Genomic DNA, 20147 nt, shown 5'->3' with positions numbered 1-20147 from the left:
TAACGGCAAGCAAGTGTCTCAAAAGCAAAATGACCTCTGGGCCAGATCTAATTCCTAGTTTTTTAGGTAAGGACTGCTCTGTTGCACTTACAAACCCTCTGCTCCACATTTTTAATCTGATCCTTAACACTGGTATTTTTCCCAATATCTGGAAGCAAGCCAAAGTTTGCCCTATCTTTAAAAAGGGCAATGCTAGAACAATAGAGAATTACCGCCGTATATCCATTCTGTGCAATTTCTCAAAGTTATTCGAGTTGGCTCTTTATAAACTAATTTTTCCCAAGGTTAAGTCCATGCTGGCCAACAATCAACTCGGCTTTATTTCTAGTCGATCATGTACTACAAACCTAGCATTTTTCTCTCAGTTTGTGTGTGAAGCACCTAATGATAGAAGTCAAATCGATGGTATCTACACTATCTACGACTTTCAAAAGGCTTTTGACCAGATTGACCACTTCATCCTATTAAATAAGCTTGAACGCCAGCTTGTATTCTCCGATCGCTTGATAAAGCTCCTTTACTCCTATTTTGTTGACCGCTCTCAGTTTGTAGTGGTCGAAGGCTTTAGATCTCCTTATTTTTCACCTACCTCTGGAGTTCCTCAGGGCTCTAACTTAGGCCCCCTTCTCTTTAACGTTTTCGCTAATGACTTGATCTTCACCCTCAATTGCTCTCGATTAGCATATGCTGATGACCTAAAGATTTTCCATAAGATTGACTCTATAGCAGATTGTGGTCAACTGCAAGAGAACATCAATACTGTCCACCATTGGTGCACTTTGAAAACTTTAACACTATTGCTGATTCTTGTGACATTAGCCATGATAATCTGGCACCTACGTATGGTCGGTGGGGGAGGCTAGGTTATTTAGTTCTTAGTTATTTAGTTTTTAGTTTGAATACATTAATTTACTCATTTTTCTTCTGCTCTTTTGATTTAAATTAATTCTTGATTCTTATCCTAATTTAGTGTTGATTTTTTATTATTCATTTTCTCAAACTCAGTACTTTTCTTATTATGTAGCAATTCTTTTATAGTTTAGTTGGATGGATCTAATACAGTTCATGCATTCGTACTTGTACATTTATATATTTAATTGATTTTCCTGTAACTGGATATATGTAACCTGTTGGAAATAAAGCTTATTATTATTATTATTTACATACTACTAGAAATATTTATTTACACCGGACTTATTTACTGCTATTAATGTCCGACTTAAATATCGTGGCAATATTCCGAGCTGAACTGAAGTGAACTGAACAATCAACTGGCTTCTCAGCGACGATGCGGCTCCTTATATACTCAGCAGAACACTGTCCGGAAGATTTAGATATATTCCATGCCGTGTGGTGTGCCCACTAGTGTCATTTCGAAATGACGAAGAACACCTGGTATTAGTGGCGTTGCTTGGTATCGTCACAATATTATTGACATATGTTATAAACATTTAATTAGTAAAATTAAATATTCAACTAAGCATTCTGTTCTTTTTAAGATATGTCTAATAAAACTACTACTAAATCCTTTAGAAAAGAATGAGATGTAAACAAATTGCAACAAAGTAGGCTTAAAAGGGGCATCGATCAAAACCGATACTGCACTGTATCCCCGACTATATACATGATAGTATATTAAGAGAATAGTAGAGTAATAAGATATATAAATATGATTGTCTTGTTACTAATTGAAAATAAAATTTTAACAAATCTGAAATCCTGATGGGTCTCACTAAGTAGGTTCCAATACATTGTGGTTTTTTTTGCCTTAATAGTAGTTATAGTATAATAATAGTTGTAATAATAGTTTGCCTTAGAGTTATTATTTATTAGCGCTTTTCTATACAAGGGTAGTTTTATTACTTTTAATATTTCATGAATTATGTCCGTTCTGCATCCCGTCCGTTCAGCAGTAATTTTATATCATCAAGTTATATTATTCATTTGTCTAACCATTTAGATTTTATTTAGAAACGATTTAAAATCTTTAACGGGTGCTTGGCAGCTATTTGTCAACTACCGCTTTATTTCATAGACGGTGACTTTTGTGCTAATTAGTCAAATCTGTCTTGGAAGATATTGTGGTGCTTTGCATGTTAATGTCGGCATACTGTTAGTTGATTTGCATATAGACAGTCTTTGGTGCTACGAACTTGACAAAGTCAATTAGCCCGAGATCGTTTTAATGCAGATTTCGGGGCCAATATGAGATAGGCAGCTTTCCAGCTCACGACTTAATGTCGGTAAGTAGGAGCGGGAAGAGCTGTTAGATTGTCGGCAAGAAGTTTTCGCACCCCAAATGTTATCGTTTAAACCTTTTAGTTGAGGAAGTGTATAAAAATTTGGATCAAAATATATTGATGATTTTCTGAGTATTTTAAATATTCTTGGAATATAAATGAACATGTATTTACTCAGGCAGCTCTTTAAAATATTTATCACTTTGCTGTGAAGAGTTTTTATTAAACTCTTTATTAAACTAAATTACTACTAAAATAAATGGTATTTTAAATTTTTAAATTATCGCTAGGACTGTATCAATTAAATCATTACCCTTATAGTAAAACTAGCATAGATGCTCAAAAGGTATCAGAAGATAAGATTATTTATTTATTGGTATGCATTGTTAGATATTATCAATAATAATAGCATCGATGTTCGATAATTACGTTTATAGATAATTATATTTATAGATAATTATGTTTAAGTAACATGTAAAGACCTTTACCTAGTTCTATCACTAACGGAGTAGAGACCAAAATAAATTTTAAGCACCTGGCTCTATCACTAACGGAGTAGAGACCAACACAAAATCATACAAACTATTTCTTGCTCATACCACCACAATATGTGACAGTTTCAAAATTCACAAACCTACACGGTAACTTCTTCTGAGTCCATACTTGACTCTAAGAGGTTTAGAACTTTCATCATGTCAACATTCAAGGATCATTGGACTGGCCATGGTCATAGCTGTTCTTTGGCTGCCTTAGTGATTATGTTAGTGCCAACTTTTTTGATGTCGTAGCGTCCCTTTTCCAGTAGTTTTCAACTATCTCGTAGGCTCCAAGGAACTCATAGTCACTTTTACTTATATGCATTTGTGAGTCACGATGCATCAATACAAAATCACCAATAGAGTATTGCAAATTATCCCGCCTTTTCCTGTTTACATCGTCGAAGTCACGTACGGCAGAAAGCTTTTCAGCTACTCTTTGCCTGTCCAAATTCTTATTGCGTATTGAAGCTAAATCCTTAGACACACTCGGCCGTTCTGATTTCATTTGGGTCTCAATTCTCAAAAGATTTCTTATGGTACGCATATAGCGTTCTACTTGACCATTTTCCCTGTGTACGTCAGGTGTCACAAATGCCGTTTTTTCGATAAAATCTTCATGTATCGGTATTTGGTGGATCCCCGAACTCATATCCAGAGATGTGAAATAACATCCTTTTCCAAATCTATCCAATTGGTCTTCTATTAATGGTAAGGGATAACGGTCTTTAATATTGATACGATTTAACTCGCGATAATCCACGCGCATTCTGTATGCCCTATTTTTCTTTTTGACTAGCAATACTAGACTCGCAAATGGTGATTGACTAGGTCGTATGATTTGTTGGTCAGTAGATCTTCAATGATTTCACAAATTGTCTGCCTCTCAATAGGCACCAACCTGTAAGGTGATCGGCGAAAATTTCATGTACAATTAACTCAACCAGACCAGGCTCACTCCAATAAGCACACACACTTTTCATGTACATAACGGTCATAAATATTTGTACAAGAACTTGTAAACTTAACAGCCTCATCTAGCATACAGCCTAAGTTTCCATTTGCTTGACTCATTACTTTCTAGTCTAATGTACGGTAAGCCTACATGTTCATTGGACTTTTGCGACTGTAGAGCCTTACCTATCACCAGAGTCCGCACTGAGTCACCTACCACGGAATCCATTTTTCAAAACTTTGTCCACACACAAGCTTAAGTAACAAGTTTTGCAATGCACCATTTATCGTGAATTGTTCTTATGGAAGTTCCCAAATTTATTGACACGTATAACAACGAAAAAGAAACACAAAGTCGAACATAAACAGGGTTTATGTAAACTAATAAAAACTCGAAAAATAGTCCTGTGAGCGTTAGCAGAATCCCACATCTGATGTTAGATATTATTTGATATTATCAATAATTATAGCATCGATTTTCGATAATTACGTTTATTATACCGAGCAGCGTTCAACCCGAGCACGGAGAGAATAATACCCATAAATTCTTTCTTTAACCATCGACAACCCTTTTACATTTCAATGATTCAGCCTATTATAATCTTCTGACCGGCGGCGCGGCGGCTCGACCGAAATTCCTAATTATAATTCAGTTCAGAGATCTATTAGAATCTTTGATGTGCCGCGAATAATCCGTGTGCCGGTGTTGCTTGTATTGTCACATGACATGCATTTTTAAATCGCAAAATTTTATGTGGAAAGAGTAATATTCTAAGCGATATTTAAATCATCCCATTAAATAAATAAATGTTTTAAGCATTTTTTTATGAATGTATACATTTGATTCGTAAAATTTGACTACATGCGCCCACGTACTATTTTGTTCGACGTCTGACCTCAGTCACAGCCACTCAAGCGTGAAAAGTTGCACAGGTCCGGCCTTAAAATTTATTTGTATTTAAAACATTATTATTCGGGATTTTTGGGTTTAGTTTTACTAAGTTAGAAATTCAGGATAGTTGATAGCAAAATCAACTATCCTTTACGATACTAACAATTACGATATTCCTCTTCATATCTTATAATTTTTTCCTCAGACTTTCTCCACTCTTACTCTCCTAAATTCATAACTTCCTCCTTGATAAAGTTTTGGATACTTATTTTTCCTGCGAATTCTCCCTTTTAGTTGTCCCCAAATCAACTCCATAGGATTAAATACACAATAATATGGAGGAAGTCTAAGGACAGTATGACCATACTTTTTAGCTATGTTATCTACTACATACTGTTTTTCTCATGATTTGGTATGTATAACTTCCAATAAATGTTTCTCTGTATAAGATTCATGAAAATAAATATTAGTAAAACATTAAAAATGTCTGAATTTCCAATTTATGTGAAGATGTGTTTGGGATTTTTTCAGAAAGACTTGAATGGTATGATGCATTATCCATAACAATCACACTGTTTTGCTTTAAATAAATAAATAAATAAATAAATAAATAAGTCTTTATTTCCAACGGTCACCCACTTACAGGAAATGCAGAAAAAAAAATACAAATCAAAACAATAATAACAGAATAAAAATTAAATGCAAAAAAAAAACAAAGTAGTAAAGTAAAACAGTTAAAACTAATTTAAAGAATAAACAAAAAGAAAAGAAAAATTAAAAAAAAAGAACTCAACAAACCTTTATGCCACACTTCTAAATAACAAACAGCATTAGACAGGTATTTACAGGTTGTAATACTAGGTTATTGATTGAGTAGCCTCAGCACAGAAGATAGCGTATCAACAAATAGATCTATGTTGTAGTTACAAAGCGTATTAAACAAATTACATATGTAAAAAATCGGAGCTCTCTTGAAAATATTATTTAATGCTCTGTTGCAATAAAAAGTGCGAGAATTTCTGGAGTTTATCCTTGGGACAATGTACCGAATCTGATTTAAGAGTGAAATACAGTCTATTTTGTTGTTTACTAGCTTATATAAGAAAGTTATAGCCGTTGTCACACGACGATCGAGTAAGGTTTTCATATTGAACCGTCCAAGCATGACATTTTGGCAAGTGCCTCTGGCTGGATAAACGCCATCTTCCCTATAGTGCAAATACTTTATAAACCTGCGTTGTATATATTCAACGTTTTTGATTTCAGTTTCATATATTGGATGCCATATAAGTGACGCATACTCGAGTCTTGAGCGTACAAAAGATTGATATAATAATAGTACCACGCTGGTATCGTTAAAATTACGACAATTTCTAATAATAAACCCCAAAGACCTGGATGATGATAGTACAATATTCTGAATGTGGCTTTTAAAGTCAAAATTTTCATCAAACGTTACACCCAAATCCTTGATTTCATGGCATCTTGTTAAAGGAAGATTCTGTATATGGTAATCATATTGTATAGAAGTTTTATTTCTACAATAGGAAACAAGAAAACATTTTGATACATTAAGAAAAAGTCTGTTATTCTGACACCAGCTATTAATACTATTTAATACTTCTTGAAGATGTTGGCAGTCGGCTAAACAGTTAATTTTAGTGTAAATTTTCAGATCGTCGGCAAAAAGCAATTTATAACAAGAGATGATTGATGCGAGATCGTTAATAAACAATATAAACAACAAAGGACCCAAATTTGCTCCCTGGGGAACTCCAGATTTCACTATATATTGAGAAGAACGAAAGCCGTCGATCTCGACAAACTGCCTACGCCCATTGAGATACGAGGAAAGAAAACTTAACAGACCTGTGGAACAGCCCAGATAATCCAGTTTTTTAAATAAAATTCTGAGATCTACCTGATCAAACGCCTTCTGAAAGTCCATGTAAAGGACATCTACCTGACCTCTAGCATTAAGCGCCTGACACACATATTCAGAAAGACAGCTCAGGTTTGTGACACATGATCTCTGCTCCACAAACCCGTGCTGATCGATAGAGATGAAAGATTTAACTTGATTGTACAGTTGTTTATGAATACAAATTTCAAAGAGCTTGGAAAAATTGCATAAAATAGATATAGGTCTATAATTTCGAAGCTCCGACTTATCGCCCTTTTTAAAGATTGGTATGACTCGCGCTATCTTCCAGCAAGAAGGAAATATACCTGTGCGTATGCAGAGGTTAAAAATGTAAGTCAATGGTTTCGCCAATGCCGCAATACAGTCTTTCACTATGAAGCTCGGAATAAAGTCTGTACCGCAAGTTGACTTGTTTTTAAGTTTTTTGGAGGCTTCAATAATATCAGACTCATTTAAATAATTTAAAGTTACATCACTTTGACAATGTTTTAGTGTAGATGAAGTAAAGTTGTTAGCGTCAGACTCAATGTACACACTCTGAAAAAAATTGGCGAAAGCATCAACTATCGATTGTGGATTCGAAAACTCATCGGCACCATCCCTTATAATACCCGGTATTCTATTAACGTTTTCTCAAACCAGGTTTCAAATATATCTGCATGCATTTTTCTACGATAGTTCACATTGCACTTTTCTATTTTTTTGCCACACAATTTCAGTCCATCTTTCACCCAACCTTCTTTTGAACCACAATGAATAATAATCATCCGAGATATCTTGTTTGGTGGAACATCTTTTAGGACACATTTGTTAGAATTATCAGTCCAACCCTTTTTTGTCATGGCATGTGTATCATACCAGGTTTCATCTAAATAATGTATGGATCTTTCTTCCTCCCAAAATTTTTTAACATTATCCAAATATTCTATACGCCACCTAACAATTCGAGTACTTTCCATTACAGCACCCCTTTTGTTAACCATCTTAAACTTAAATCCAAGTTTTATTAGGTATCTCCGCAAGATTGAGACTGCGAAATGTTTGTCCCTTGCCGATAAGGTGTCCTCAACCATCTCTATAGTTGGAACCTTATTGTTTTTGTATTTAGAATACACAACTTCCCTTAGCAATTTGTCAAGTCCCTTTGATTGTCCTGCATCTTTCTTTTTTTTTTGTCTTTAATCACTTTTTTTTAGAAAATAGCATATTGTACTATATGGGACCCCTGTTAAAAACGCTGTTTTTTGCAAAGCACTACAGCCATTTGTGAACTGAGGATCATTCCTTAGATTGTTAAAGAGATTTAGATAAATTTGTTTGGCGTCTGTACTTAAACAATTACGTTTTAAAACCCCTTGATTTTCCTCTGTAGCTTTCACTTCACCGGCTTCTTACTCTGCTTCCTCAATACTAGAAAATGAACCATCAGAACTATATGAGTCTAAATCACTGTCCAGATCACTCTTATTGTTTTCATCACAAATGTTATTGTCTTTCTTGTTCATTTTCACATTTTCCTCTTCATTTGCCAAATTTTTCTACCTATTTTCCCAGGTCAAATTGTGGCGTTAACTGTACAGTGTTACTATTTTGCCAAGAGTTTGCAGACGGTAGCTCAGAATTATTGGAGGCTTGGGATTATTTGAAGGTTCACTTATGACTTGCTATTAAAGAATCTAAACTTGATCATAACTATTAAATAAGAGGGCGCCACTTAGTTTTTTTTTTATAAATGAAAAAAACTAAGAAAAACACTTGGTATATAGGTTTCAATTAACAATTAAATGACCCTGGATAAAGTAGATTTAAAGAGGCGAAAAAAAATATCTTAACAATACAACCAAATTATATTTACATCAAAGATATGTATACACCTCATGTTCTAATCTGTTAAATGTTAATAATTTATTATGAATTAAAATATGAATAATGTTGATATGATAAAAATAAATTTGACAAAAGTAACATTTAAATTATGATTTCGCTACTAGGTAGATTTCAGCACTTGAAAAATAAATTGCAATTATTAAAGTTTTTAGTATATATTTGTATTACGCAGGGAAAATTCATAAACCTTTTTACCTAAGGCATATCAGCCTTAACCGTGTTATATCTACTTAATTACCAAAAAGGGTACTGAAAAATACTGAACAAGAAATAACTAATAATATAGATAAGAAATTGACATATTAAATTATGACATTAATTAAATATTTGTAAGGTTAAATTGAAATAAAAGGTATATTAATAAAAATTTAAATAAATGAGACAAATCTATGGTTAGTAATATTTAAATAAATGGAATAAACTGACGTGTATATTCCTCCAAGAAATGAACGGCTAGCCTTCAAAATCGATGCTGTGAATGTATGCCATTTGTAGCTTAGCTATCCGGACTGGGAATATCTAATACTAGCTCTAGTTCTGGCTCCAACTCCACCGCTTTCAGCAATTTCCCGGGGAAATCAAAAGCCTGCAGCCATCAACAATTGAAGAAGAATAAAGAGGAAAACGTAAAACAAAAAGTAAAACCCTAAAACAACGGTTGCCATTGTATTCACTGCCGATAAAAATGAATGGGGTTCAAAATGTGACACTCACCTTGCTAAGTTTCATTATCTATCCATCAAAATCTTGGGCATCCTGCACCAGAATTATGAAATAAACAGTTCCCTAAAGGAACAAGATTAAGGACTATAAATTATAAACCATATTGACCACTTCCTGCTTCACAAATTTCGGAAATAAAAAACTGGCCTTTTACGTGCGCTTCTACCTGCGACACGGGAACAAGTCGTCGAAAAATGGATGCAGTACCGACTAAATAAGTTACGACCCCACCTCTCCCTGAGCTGTCAATGTCAATCCAATCAGAGAACACATTAATTTAGACCAACCAGAAGAGTGACGGACCGTCAACAGAAAGCATGAATAATTAAACCAGGAGAGTGATGCGTCACAGTAGTAATGTGTCGTTGACATCACGATGTGAAGTTGACTGAAATTATTAATATAATTATTGAAATTAATGAAATATCAATGGAGCGTTAGTGAACATAAGAAATAGAAAAATAAAACGCTACAAAATTCTCTTTACTTTTATAAACGTGTAAAAAGCAAAACCGGCAAAACTCATCAAATAATAATAACCTCACATGACCCCCCTCCCAACTATTAAAGGTGATAGACCCATTCAACAGAACTAATTGATTGATTGATTGATCCTTAAAGATCTCTTTAAAAACACGACGAAGGTAACACAAAAACAGTTCAAAAATTTATCTGGGTACGGCCCCGTAAGCATATTTACACATCCTCCTAGACTACGGCACCGGGGTGCTAAAATCAATGAGGATGTGTAGTAACCGTTCAACTACAGATGCTCCCAAGTTTCGGCCCCGCGCTTTTCGCGATGTTATTTGCTGTTATTTTTAAAATTTTAACGTGTTTCCGATTATAAAAACAGCAAGAAAATCCAAAACAAAAATAAAACTGATTCATAAAGATATATAATAAGGGTTTTTATTAATAATTTTGTATAAATAAGGAGTATACCTACCTACATTTTTTTAGGGAATAGGCATACTCGCACGTTTATCATACTATGTCCTTTAAAATAACTTGGATTTAACTTTTGTTTTCCGAATAAAAAATACATAATCATTGTAACAATAAGGGTAGTAAGATTAGGGCTCTTTGGTGCTTTTTTAATTTTGTTCGAAATTGGTACATAGGGAATTTTGAGGATGAGGAATTCACTTCGCCAAAAAAGTATTGCATTATCTAGACTTTTTCCATAAGATTCAACGTAAAAATGTTTTTATTTAAATAGCTGCTATATTACATTATAATTATCAATATGTCTATTTTAATAATTGAGTTAACAAGACAATTTAAAAAGAAATAGGTTATGAAATATCCAAGCTATAACTTAGACGTTAGCGTTATTATTTGCTGCAATATATCCTAAAGGGTGATTTAAATGAAATTTTTTAAGAAGACGTAAAATAATTGCTCTGTATATTGTATGATGTACCGTGAAAATTATCACGTATTTTATAATTCAATTGTGGTTTATTAACGAATAAGATTTTGTTTAAATCACATACGTATTGCTTTTATTTAAATTGCACATCATACAGGGCAATTATTTCATCTCAAAAAGTTTATTTTTCTTTAAAATTTAAATACAGGGTGGTTAAGTGGTAAGATTTTTACAAATGTTGTTTTTTTTTCCGGATTTCCGAACGTATCCGGATTTTTCAAATTTTTTAAACGGAATTTTTTTGCCATAATTTAACCCTCTTTTACGATTTGCGAGAACCCAATGATGATGCTCGAATTTGGGCCACCCTGTACTGTGCGGATCTTTAATGTCCCTCCCACTCCCCTTCAATGTGACTCCCCTTTCCATTTAAATTTATTTTTCAAGATGGCGCCCAGCCGCCATTTTGATTACAACTGTCAATTTTATAGCAAATATTAGTATTTATAGACTTATTGACTCATTCCAAGTTTCAAAAGTTTTTTTTTACTAATCAAATAAATAAAAAACTATAAGAATTTGGTCAAAAAAATTCTGTATATTAAAACTTATTGTATCTTCCTAATAAGTACTTTCTTTAATTGAGATGCAGCATATAAAAAATCTACACCAAATTATTTTAAAAGGCATAATATGATAAAAGTTTTTCCAATTCTATTTCTATTCACTAGCTTTTAAAAAAAAAATTGTACTCCTACATATAATAATATGTACAAAATTAATTAAAAAATCCTTAATATAATATATCAATCTCGTAAGTCTCAAATCTTATGCCTATTTTATTTTCTTGCTGTTTATATCATCACAAACCTGTTAACATTTTTAAAATAGCAGCAAATAACATCGCGAAAAGCGCGGTGCCGAAACCTGGGAGCATCTGTAGTGGAACGGTTACTACACATCCTCATTGATTTCAGCACCCCGGTGCCATAGCCTAGGAGGATGTGTAAATATGCGCTCCGTAATCCTCAAAATCAGTGGGATAGAGAGAGATACACAATCACTTGCACAACCCAAAGTAGGAATCGCCAGATCGCAGGTGTTTTATCTTTGTTTAATAGACTAGCTAAAAAGAGGTGACAGTCTATGAGTGCTGCGAGTAATTAAAATGATTTGTAAAATGCTTGGATTTTAGTCCGCGGTCAACTTTTTGATATTATTTTCTTGTGATATTATTTTCTTTTTAAAAATGGACATTTTCGAAAGAAAAATAAAAAATAGGGTAAAACATGGGGTATTACGTATATTTAAAATGATTTCATAGATAAATTATATGAAATTTTGTCATTTAAACGTGTATATCATGCGACAACAAATACGACATAGACGCACGGACTATTTAGTGCGGCATCTGCGACACATCAAAGATTCTAATAGATCTCTGAACTGGACTTTACCAGATGTTGTTTTCTTACAGTATGTTGGAACTCTATTACGATTGAAGCTTAAAAAAAGGTAGAGGATAACCTGTACTACACTAAGCTCAGGTTCAGGACTTTTTTTTATTGGGGTCATTTGAATTCTATTGTGTTTACTCCCCAACTTGAAAGTTTGTAAAACATGTTTTTAAAAATGTCCGTCAGGAATTTGAACATCGCCTATATCATTGTTTGGTCAAAAACGGCCATAAACATTTTGAACACTTATTGAAATAAAAACTGATATTTTCATGGTTTTGTTTTCTATCTGAACAAATTAAGATAAACAAAGATTGTTCTAATTTTCTCGAAAACGAATCGACCGTTAAAAAAAAATCAAACGTCAAAATAAAAGACTTCGAAAACCTTATAAACAAGCTATTACTCGATACTCCTCGCCATTTAAAATTTTTAAGGGGATGACCCTGGGGGGCAGAGGGTGAAAGGGGGTGAAGTAATTTTAGGTTAGAAAGTTGTTCCCGTTGACAAACCTTTTGACGTTTTTCGGCGTTTTTTTTTTTTAAATAGTGGTTTTCGATAAATCCGTGATGGGAAATTTTCAAATGAACACCTTGCATGTGCATTATTAGCTTTGCAATGTATGTGCAATATTGCATTTGCTATGTTATTTGTGCAATATTGTAGCAATAAACATGTAATATAATATTTGTTATATTTTAAATGCAATGTTACTGTAATATTGTAACCATATTGCAGAAGTAATATATAAAAAGAATTATTGCTGCAATATTTCTGCAATATAACATGCCGACAGGGATTTATAGATCCCTTATTGTTAATCTTTTTTACACAGGTTAATTAAAATTTATAGTGTTACCAAACAAGTTACCACTACAAAAATTTAGTTATTGGATATTACTTCAAAACATTTATTTTATTGTCTTTAAAAATATTAGGTAAATTATGATGCAATAACTGATACTGATACTCTGATTCAGTAGATAAAAAAAATTAAAAGTCGTCAATTTACAAAAAAAATGATACTCTTTATAAACAATTATGCATCCTTTGTAATATCAAATGACACACAAAAGCTACTAGCCAAAAACTTATTGATTCGAATACATTGTGATCGACCAAGCTTAAACCAATAAAAAATACTCTTTTCAAAAACTTAAAGGCGTGAAATTTGACCAATAGAAGGGAATTATTTAATCTGTTAAATGCGTTCAAAAAGTTTTTAGAAAACTTTATAATAAATATTTGTCTTTTTAGCGTAATAGCAAAACAAAATTTTAATTTCCATATGAAAATAAACATTTTAAAAATTATACTTATTTATTATCTTATTTTTATTTTTATAATATAAATTAGCTACTTAACCAGCCACTTAAAATATAACAGATATGTTAAATGAATTTATTATAACTTAAAAATATAAAAAAAAATGCCAATGTCTTTTATAATATGTCACATTATATTTTATACAAAACAAACATAGGATAATTACAAAAATGTATACTGAAATAAATAAAAACAAATATATTTCTGTAATATTGCTTTTAAATTTTAACATTTACAACACTTCTTTTACATATAATAAGTTAGGTAACTCACCAAGCAGTTTAATTACGAATAATGTATTTGAAATAAGAAAACAGGTAAATAATCAAAAATATTTATAGGTGGCAAGATTTTCAAAATGTGTTTTTGCACCCATTTCTTTTCCTAAATTGAATATACCTTACTGATCAATTCTATTTTTGTTTAATCATTTTACAATTTATTTTTTCCAATCTTATCTACAATAAAAATTTCTTAAACCACAGAATATGTCTTGATCTTCATACACTAAATTCAAGGAAGACAAGAAGCCCGTATCCTACAAAGCTTTTGAATGTTCTTTAATTTATCACTTTGGGCGTGGAGGGGGAGGAGGCGGCTGCCCTATAGGAGGCCCCAGAGAGGTCTGTCTAAATGGCACCGAACTTCTACTCGGTATAGGAGGAGGCTTAAGAGGTGCAGGCATGGACATTTGGCTGGAGAGCACTTTAGGCCCAGGGGGTGGTGCTGGAGGTGGCACTCCTAAAGGCAAAGCAGGTGGTGGGTATGAGGGTGGTCCTCCAACTGGAGTTCCTGCTACCGACTGAGGCTGAGACGAAGGCTGCATAATATGGGACAAAAGTTTTTGGTGTTGCAGTTTGGTATCTTCTGAGTTTGTCATCGGTTTTCTTAGGTCGGGGCTGGTAAGTTTAACCTCATCAGGTTTCTCTTGTATGGTTTCGGCAGTTGTTCGAATTGTATTAAGGTTAAGTTGCTGTGATTGGGGTTTTTGAGGTGGTGGATGTGGCATTTGGAATTTTTCTTTGCCCTCTTTACCTGCCGCCATGTAAGAGAAGACGCAGAGAACCGAATAACAAATTTGGTCTGCCTAAATATTAAAAAAAAAATTAAGTGTAATCTTGTAAATTAGGGGTTAAACAAATAAATCTTACACGTAAAACAAAAATAATGGTCATGCTCCTAATGGTAGCTGATTTAGCTGATGAGCTAATATATTTGCAAAAATCCTGTAAAAACAACGTAATATCTGGCAAGCCTATAAGACAAAAAAAGTAATAGTTGCATGCATGTAAACGTAAAAATAGCAAAATCATATGTATACAAATTGCCAACTTCTAGATGTCTAAAATAAAAAATGGATGTGATAATATTTTTTTTCTGCTTACCATAGGAGATTTATACTTTCTTTGTAGTACTTGGCGTGTTTTTGGATCTACAATTAAAAATAATTAATTTAAATTGCCTTACTTCATATTAACAAATCTTCGAAAAGTAACTTACTAAATTCCTCTATAATGAAAATGCTGCCTTTTTGTGTATAGCATTTTCTTATATGAGATAACCTGACGAAAAACTGCAAAATATTTAAATAGTTATGTATTTTATTAATTTTATAAATTATTTTTTTGGATGACTAATAAGACACATCCTTAAATAATATTAATTTTCTTAAGTATTTTAATATATTGTCGTTAAGTATTTTAATTAATAAATGGACGGGATCCGATATAAACCAACCTAACTCTTAGAGGTCACGCTTACCAAACATCAGGCTAAACCAGAACAGGCTAATCCCGCAAGATCCCCAAACAGTCACTTATTTATCTTAAAATCGGTTGATCAATTATAAGTAAAAAAAGGAAAAAACTGATATGATAACAGGAAATTAGTCAGAGAAATTAAAAGAAAAGTTTAAAAAAGTATCGTGGGAACTTCCTTTACGATTACCTTTCCTTTTCCTTACGATGTATGGAAATAAATATATAAATAGATAAATAGTTGCTTTATTTCAAATCAATATACATTTTCGCATCTAAAATAAAATGCTTTTTCGGTCATCTATAAGCAAATGTGAGTACATTTATGTAAAGTCTATTGATCTAGTGTTGTAAATATGCCCTGCTTTAAAAAAAAGTAGTTCTAGTAGGCAAATTATCGCCTTTCCATGTGCTTAAGGACAATTTTAATTTCTTAATTCGTGCTTTAAAAAACCCACGACTTGTTTATAAAATAATACAAAACATTCTTACTTTTGGCTAGAGAGACCTTTATAATGCTAGTTAAAACTCATTTTAACTAAGCTATTTACCAGAGTTGGGACAAATGGTGGTTATAATTATTTGCAATTTGTTCCAATCTCATTTTACATTTTGTTGCAATTTTATTAATTTCTTTACATATTGTTAACATTTATTTGGAATTATTGTCTGATTTTTGTACTCTAAAGTCCGTCTAGTCAAACGTTGGATGGCTTACACCTAGTGTAAGCTAATAGGGTCCAAAATGATTGTCTAAATACTCCAAAGCTTATAGAAGGAGGGGACAATGCAGGGTGTTCGATATAACCTATGAGGAAGAGCAGAGCTAAGAGAGCTAAGCTCTACCAATGTAACAACGTTAGTGGTAACGTAACAATTAAGGTTTAAGGCGCTACTTTAGGCCATCGGTTAATATACGGGCTCATCCTTGCCTTAGCCAGCGGATGCTCTTTCAATTATTAGTGAAAAATATTGGCGGATGCAGTCATGCCAGATAGCACCTATAGTAGGACTCTTCTGCAATTATCGAGTGGATTCAGTGGCTGTTATGGAATCCTCCTAAAAGGAAAAGTCTGAAATACATCAACTCGTGGTGCTCCCCCACAAGTTGGTGTATTCAACTTCCAGCGGTGTGACTCTTCTTTAATTCCTCAGATACACCGCCCTAACAAAATACATTCACAGGCGGGAAAGCTAAAGCCAATTATCATATTTACGTCTCACCTGCTACCCGCTGTTAGAGAACCACCCACCCAGGACACCTCGCCTGGCTGCCAGCATAAGAAGCCTAGGCAATAAGGCAGAACTATCGTCGAAAAGGATGCCCATATAGGTATGCTCCTTTCCTAAGGAGCAACACCCAATTAAGACTGTTACAAGGGATAAATGATTCACCCAGCTCTGGCTTCTACAGCGGGGCTGTCAACAAGGCAAACTAGGTGAATTTTTTGGTCAGACAGATAGAATGGGGAGATCACCAAAGAGAAGGCGGACCGGACCGCCTAAGGCTTCACCTGATCTCTAAGATGAGGAACACCAAGGCCAAGCTCCATTCCTGAAACTCTGGTCTTAGAGAGATTGACTGGCTTCTGGTCGCAATAGAGGATGAGCCTTTAAGAGAATGGCTTTTGAGATCCTGTCAATTACTAACCAAGGAAGGTCACACCTTCACCGCGGTGAGATCATCTGATGCCCCATGGTCGGTGGAAACAGTTTTCACTCTAAGGACACCGGAGCGGCCAGACTCAGATTATGTCAGGAAAACACTTAACATAAAACGTCCTCAGCTCCCGACAGAAGAGGAGATCGAAAGACTTAACCTTTATGGTTAGCAGGGAGGTTGCTGCTCGACTCCAGGAGGCCAAGTCGAAGCTTTGAACTAGTCACTATTACTGTCAGAATGTCCTTTTCGAGTGATCGTTCGGAGAACGCCCGCTAGGCCGAATACTTTAGGCGAAGTCTCACGCCACCAGAGAGAAAGCTTTAACCGAGGGTGAGACCATCCTATACCTATAGACGTCCTTCAAGGAGCAGTTGAAGGTAAGTCAAAACAATCATTTACATAGTCGAGATACCACGGTAAAATTGGCGAGCATCATGACTGGTAAGACTGGAAAAATTTTATTCACATAAGAGCTTTACCTTTTCAGGGAACAAATAAGAGGATTAAGAGCCACCGTCTTCAAAATTATAGCTGATGTGGAAGGAAACAATACAAATACAAGTTGTTTTGTAAGAAATGTAGCAAACAATATGTAGTTTATATCTCCCGTATGATAATGTACAACTTTCCCCGATGGAAAAATTTAAAAAGTTAAATATGTAGTATCAGAAAACCTGGAAGTAGCAAACGAAAATGCGAAACCGACTTTTGAAAATCGAATTTGACAAGAGGTTATCGAAAGAACGCTAGTAATACGGTTATTTGCGTATAGAGTTAAAAACTGAAGGGTATCAGAGGATATAACTATGTCCGACCATAGGATGGTTTAATTCAAAATCAACTCGGAAAAGTAGAAATTGCTCCTTAAGAAAAACCCGAAGGCCACCGACTGGACCAATATTAAAGAGAATCTAGTTGAGTCCATGGGTACTTAAGGTGGAGCTTTCTTCTCTAAAGAGGAACTGGATACAGAGGTAGTGAGGCCAAATAGTATGGTTATTAGTCTTCACTATACAGCATATCCTCTTAGGAGAGTTTGCGGCATGAGGCTTTAGTTAGGTATATAACAGAATCTCCACTACATAATCGGGATGCCTACATAAAAGGGACAACAAAATGGCTCATGCTCTTTTCTTATATTGTAAGTTATTCTTTCAAGGTGGGGGTATATCGATAAGAACACTTTATCACTATCCACTCTCATGCAATATTATATAATACAGTCCATTTTTATGGGTTATTAAAATTTAAACGTAGTAAAGCGTAGTAAAGTTATAATTTATTGGTGATTTATTTGCATTTAATAAAAACTAAAAAATACGGTAATCAGGAACCTTCTGTTTATGATGTGACCTATACAGGGTGTCTCACGACGAATAGACGCGATCGATATTTCGGAAACTTATTTTTCAAAAATTTTGAAAATTTGGCAACATGGCACAGTCAATGGGGGCCATACAACTAAAATATTTTGACAGTTGTGAGGTTTCCGGTTATACCGGAAGTAGGTGTCAACTTCGTTATTTAAACGGAACACCCTATATATTTTTACATTTTTGGCTTCCACGTGAAATTCTAGGTATATTTTGTGTATAATGTCCTATACCTAAGTGTAACCGTTTTTGACATATTTTTAATTTTATGTGAAAAACTATCTTTATAAGCCCCAACAAAATTAGCGATTACTCCCTTTTAGTAGCCTTTATTTATTGGTTAGTTTTAGTTTTATTTTAAAGGAAGGACCACGTTAAAGGACTATTTTAAAATTCGGCTAAAAAAAAGATACAGGGGGGTCAAAAACTAGCCTTAAAAATTAAAAGTAAAAATTCATTAAAAGTCATTTTTTTTAAATGGAAACTCCCCATTTTTATAATTTTTTCATAAACATAATTAAAAATAAGGTTAACTTTATATAAGGTTATCTAGTCCAAAAATTGATAGATTCTAAATCCAAAAATTGATAGATAGATTAGATAATATTAAAAGCCGCATAGAAACACGGGTCAAGGATCGTTGATTAGTTGGCCATGACGGTTGTCATAGTCATCGCTAGAAGCGGCAGTAAGATAATGGATTATAACAGAAATGTCAGTATTGCTTGTATTTTTTTTTTATTTATTTATTAACCTATTTAGTCACGAAAAACCTCTATATATAATTTTTAAGTACTTAAACTAAAACGGACATAACAAACGACCATGCCAAGTATGGGACTCGCACCCAGGGCTTTATTTTTCAAAATTTTTGAAAAATTAGTTTCCGAAATATCGATCGCGTCTATTCGTCGTGAGACACCCTGTATAGTACAGAAGAAAATCATTTATTAATTGTTAATTATAATACTTAATTTAGACTTTTTTAAGATGGCTACATATAAAATTTTAGTTTCCAGTCCCTCTTTCTATTAAAAGCCTATTTCTTTTGGGCTAAATTCGAATCGCAGATAATAAACCTTTGCTCACTAACTTGTGGTCCTCAAAACTATGCTTATTTTTTATGCACTCTAATTTGTAGTCACCAAAGAAAGGCGATTAAGCTCCTTATTTTTTTTGATGGTTACGTAAGCTAATTAGTTTGTGGTGTGAAAGAAAAGGCTTTAATGGTAAGCTAGGATAACAGATATATGGTTACTCGCTGGCTGTAGGAGATTTATTCATTTTAAGATGTATAATAGACTAAACTTGCTGTTCCAAAAGTCTGATGGCTTAGCCTACTTAATGTTTGATAGGGGTAATTTCAAGTGATTTTTAGATTTTATGCTCATAAAGACATATGTTTAGGATGCTGAGATTTGTAATTAAAAATCAGCCTATTTGACCACACATGAAACTAATGTGTGTTTGTTTTGTTTTTTTTTTTAGAACGCGCCTGTATGAGAGTAGGTAAAACATTTAAAAAAAAACTTTATTTTACTTATTTACACATATTTAATAATTTTAAAGATTTATGAAACAAATAGTAATTATTTAAGGATGTCTCTATCATAATAAAAGTGATCAAAAAGCAAAGTATCTTTTAAGAAAAAGTTTTTTGTTCCTATATCAAGATTCGTCGAGGGCATTTTCAAATAAATAAATAAAACCTATAAACCATACTAACCTTTAGGCGATTCAGGATCTTAAGAGCTTGATGCAGTCGTTTATTTTTTTAAATATACAAATTAGTTCTAACAATCTTAACATTTAAAAATAAGCAAAATATGTAAATGGTTTCAAAGTGTTTAGCTTGTTTATAAATATTCAAAACTATTTTTTTCCTTTTGGTCTCATTTATCTTCATTTGTCTCTTTGCATGCCTTGGCTTTCAAGATTTTCTTTTTATGATAACTGTTTTTCTCATTTAATTACTTTTTAATATAGTCTGTATATTTCAATAGTTTTATGCTTGATAGTAGGTATTCTTTATTCTATTAT

General features: G+C 33.3%; 1 protein-coding gene across 11 annotated transcripts in view; it reads right to left on the bottom strand.

Moving 5' to 3' along the window:
• Window positions 1-13426: 13426 nt before the first annotated feature.
• LOC126738352 (MAP kinase-activating death domain protein) overlaps window positions 13427-20147 on the bottom strand; it is a 116733-nt gene continuing 110012 nt past the window's right edge. For 8 of the 11 annotated variants that reach the window (XM_050443633.1, XM_050443632.1, XM_050443638.1 and 5 more), the window contains 3 exons: window positions 14815-14887; window positions 14700-14746; window positions 13427-14401 (listed from right to left, as the gene is read on the bottom strand). In XM_050443633.1, coding sequence (XP_050299590.1) covers window positions 13883-14401; window positions 14700-14746; window positions 14815-14887 — 639 coding nt within the window. In that variant the 3' untranslated portion in view covers window positions 13427-13882. Of the gene's footprint in view, window positions 14402-14465; window positions 14570-14699; window positions 14747-14814; window positions 14888-20147 lie in introns of those variants that run through there. The other 3 variants (XM_050443641.1, XM_050443642.1, XR_007661305.1) reach the window with 2 other exon arrangements.

This window comes from Anthonomus grandis, chromosome 7 (genome assembly GCF_022605725.1).
Source record: "Anthonomus grandis grandis chromosome 7, icAntGran1.3, whole genome shotgun sequence".
NCBI classification, from domain to species: domain Eukaryota; kingdom Metazoa; phylum Arthropoda; class Insecta; order Coleoptera; family Curculionidae; genus Anthonomus; species Anthonomus grandis.
This window is presented reverse-complemented; position numbering and strand designations above follow the sequence as displayed.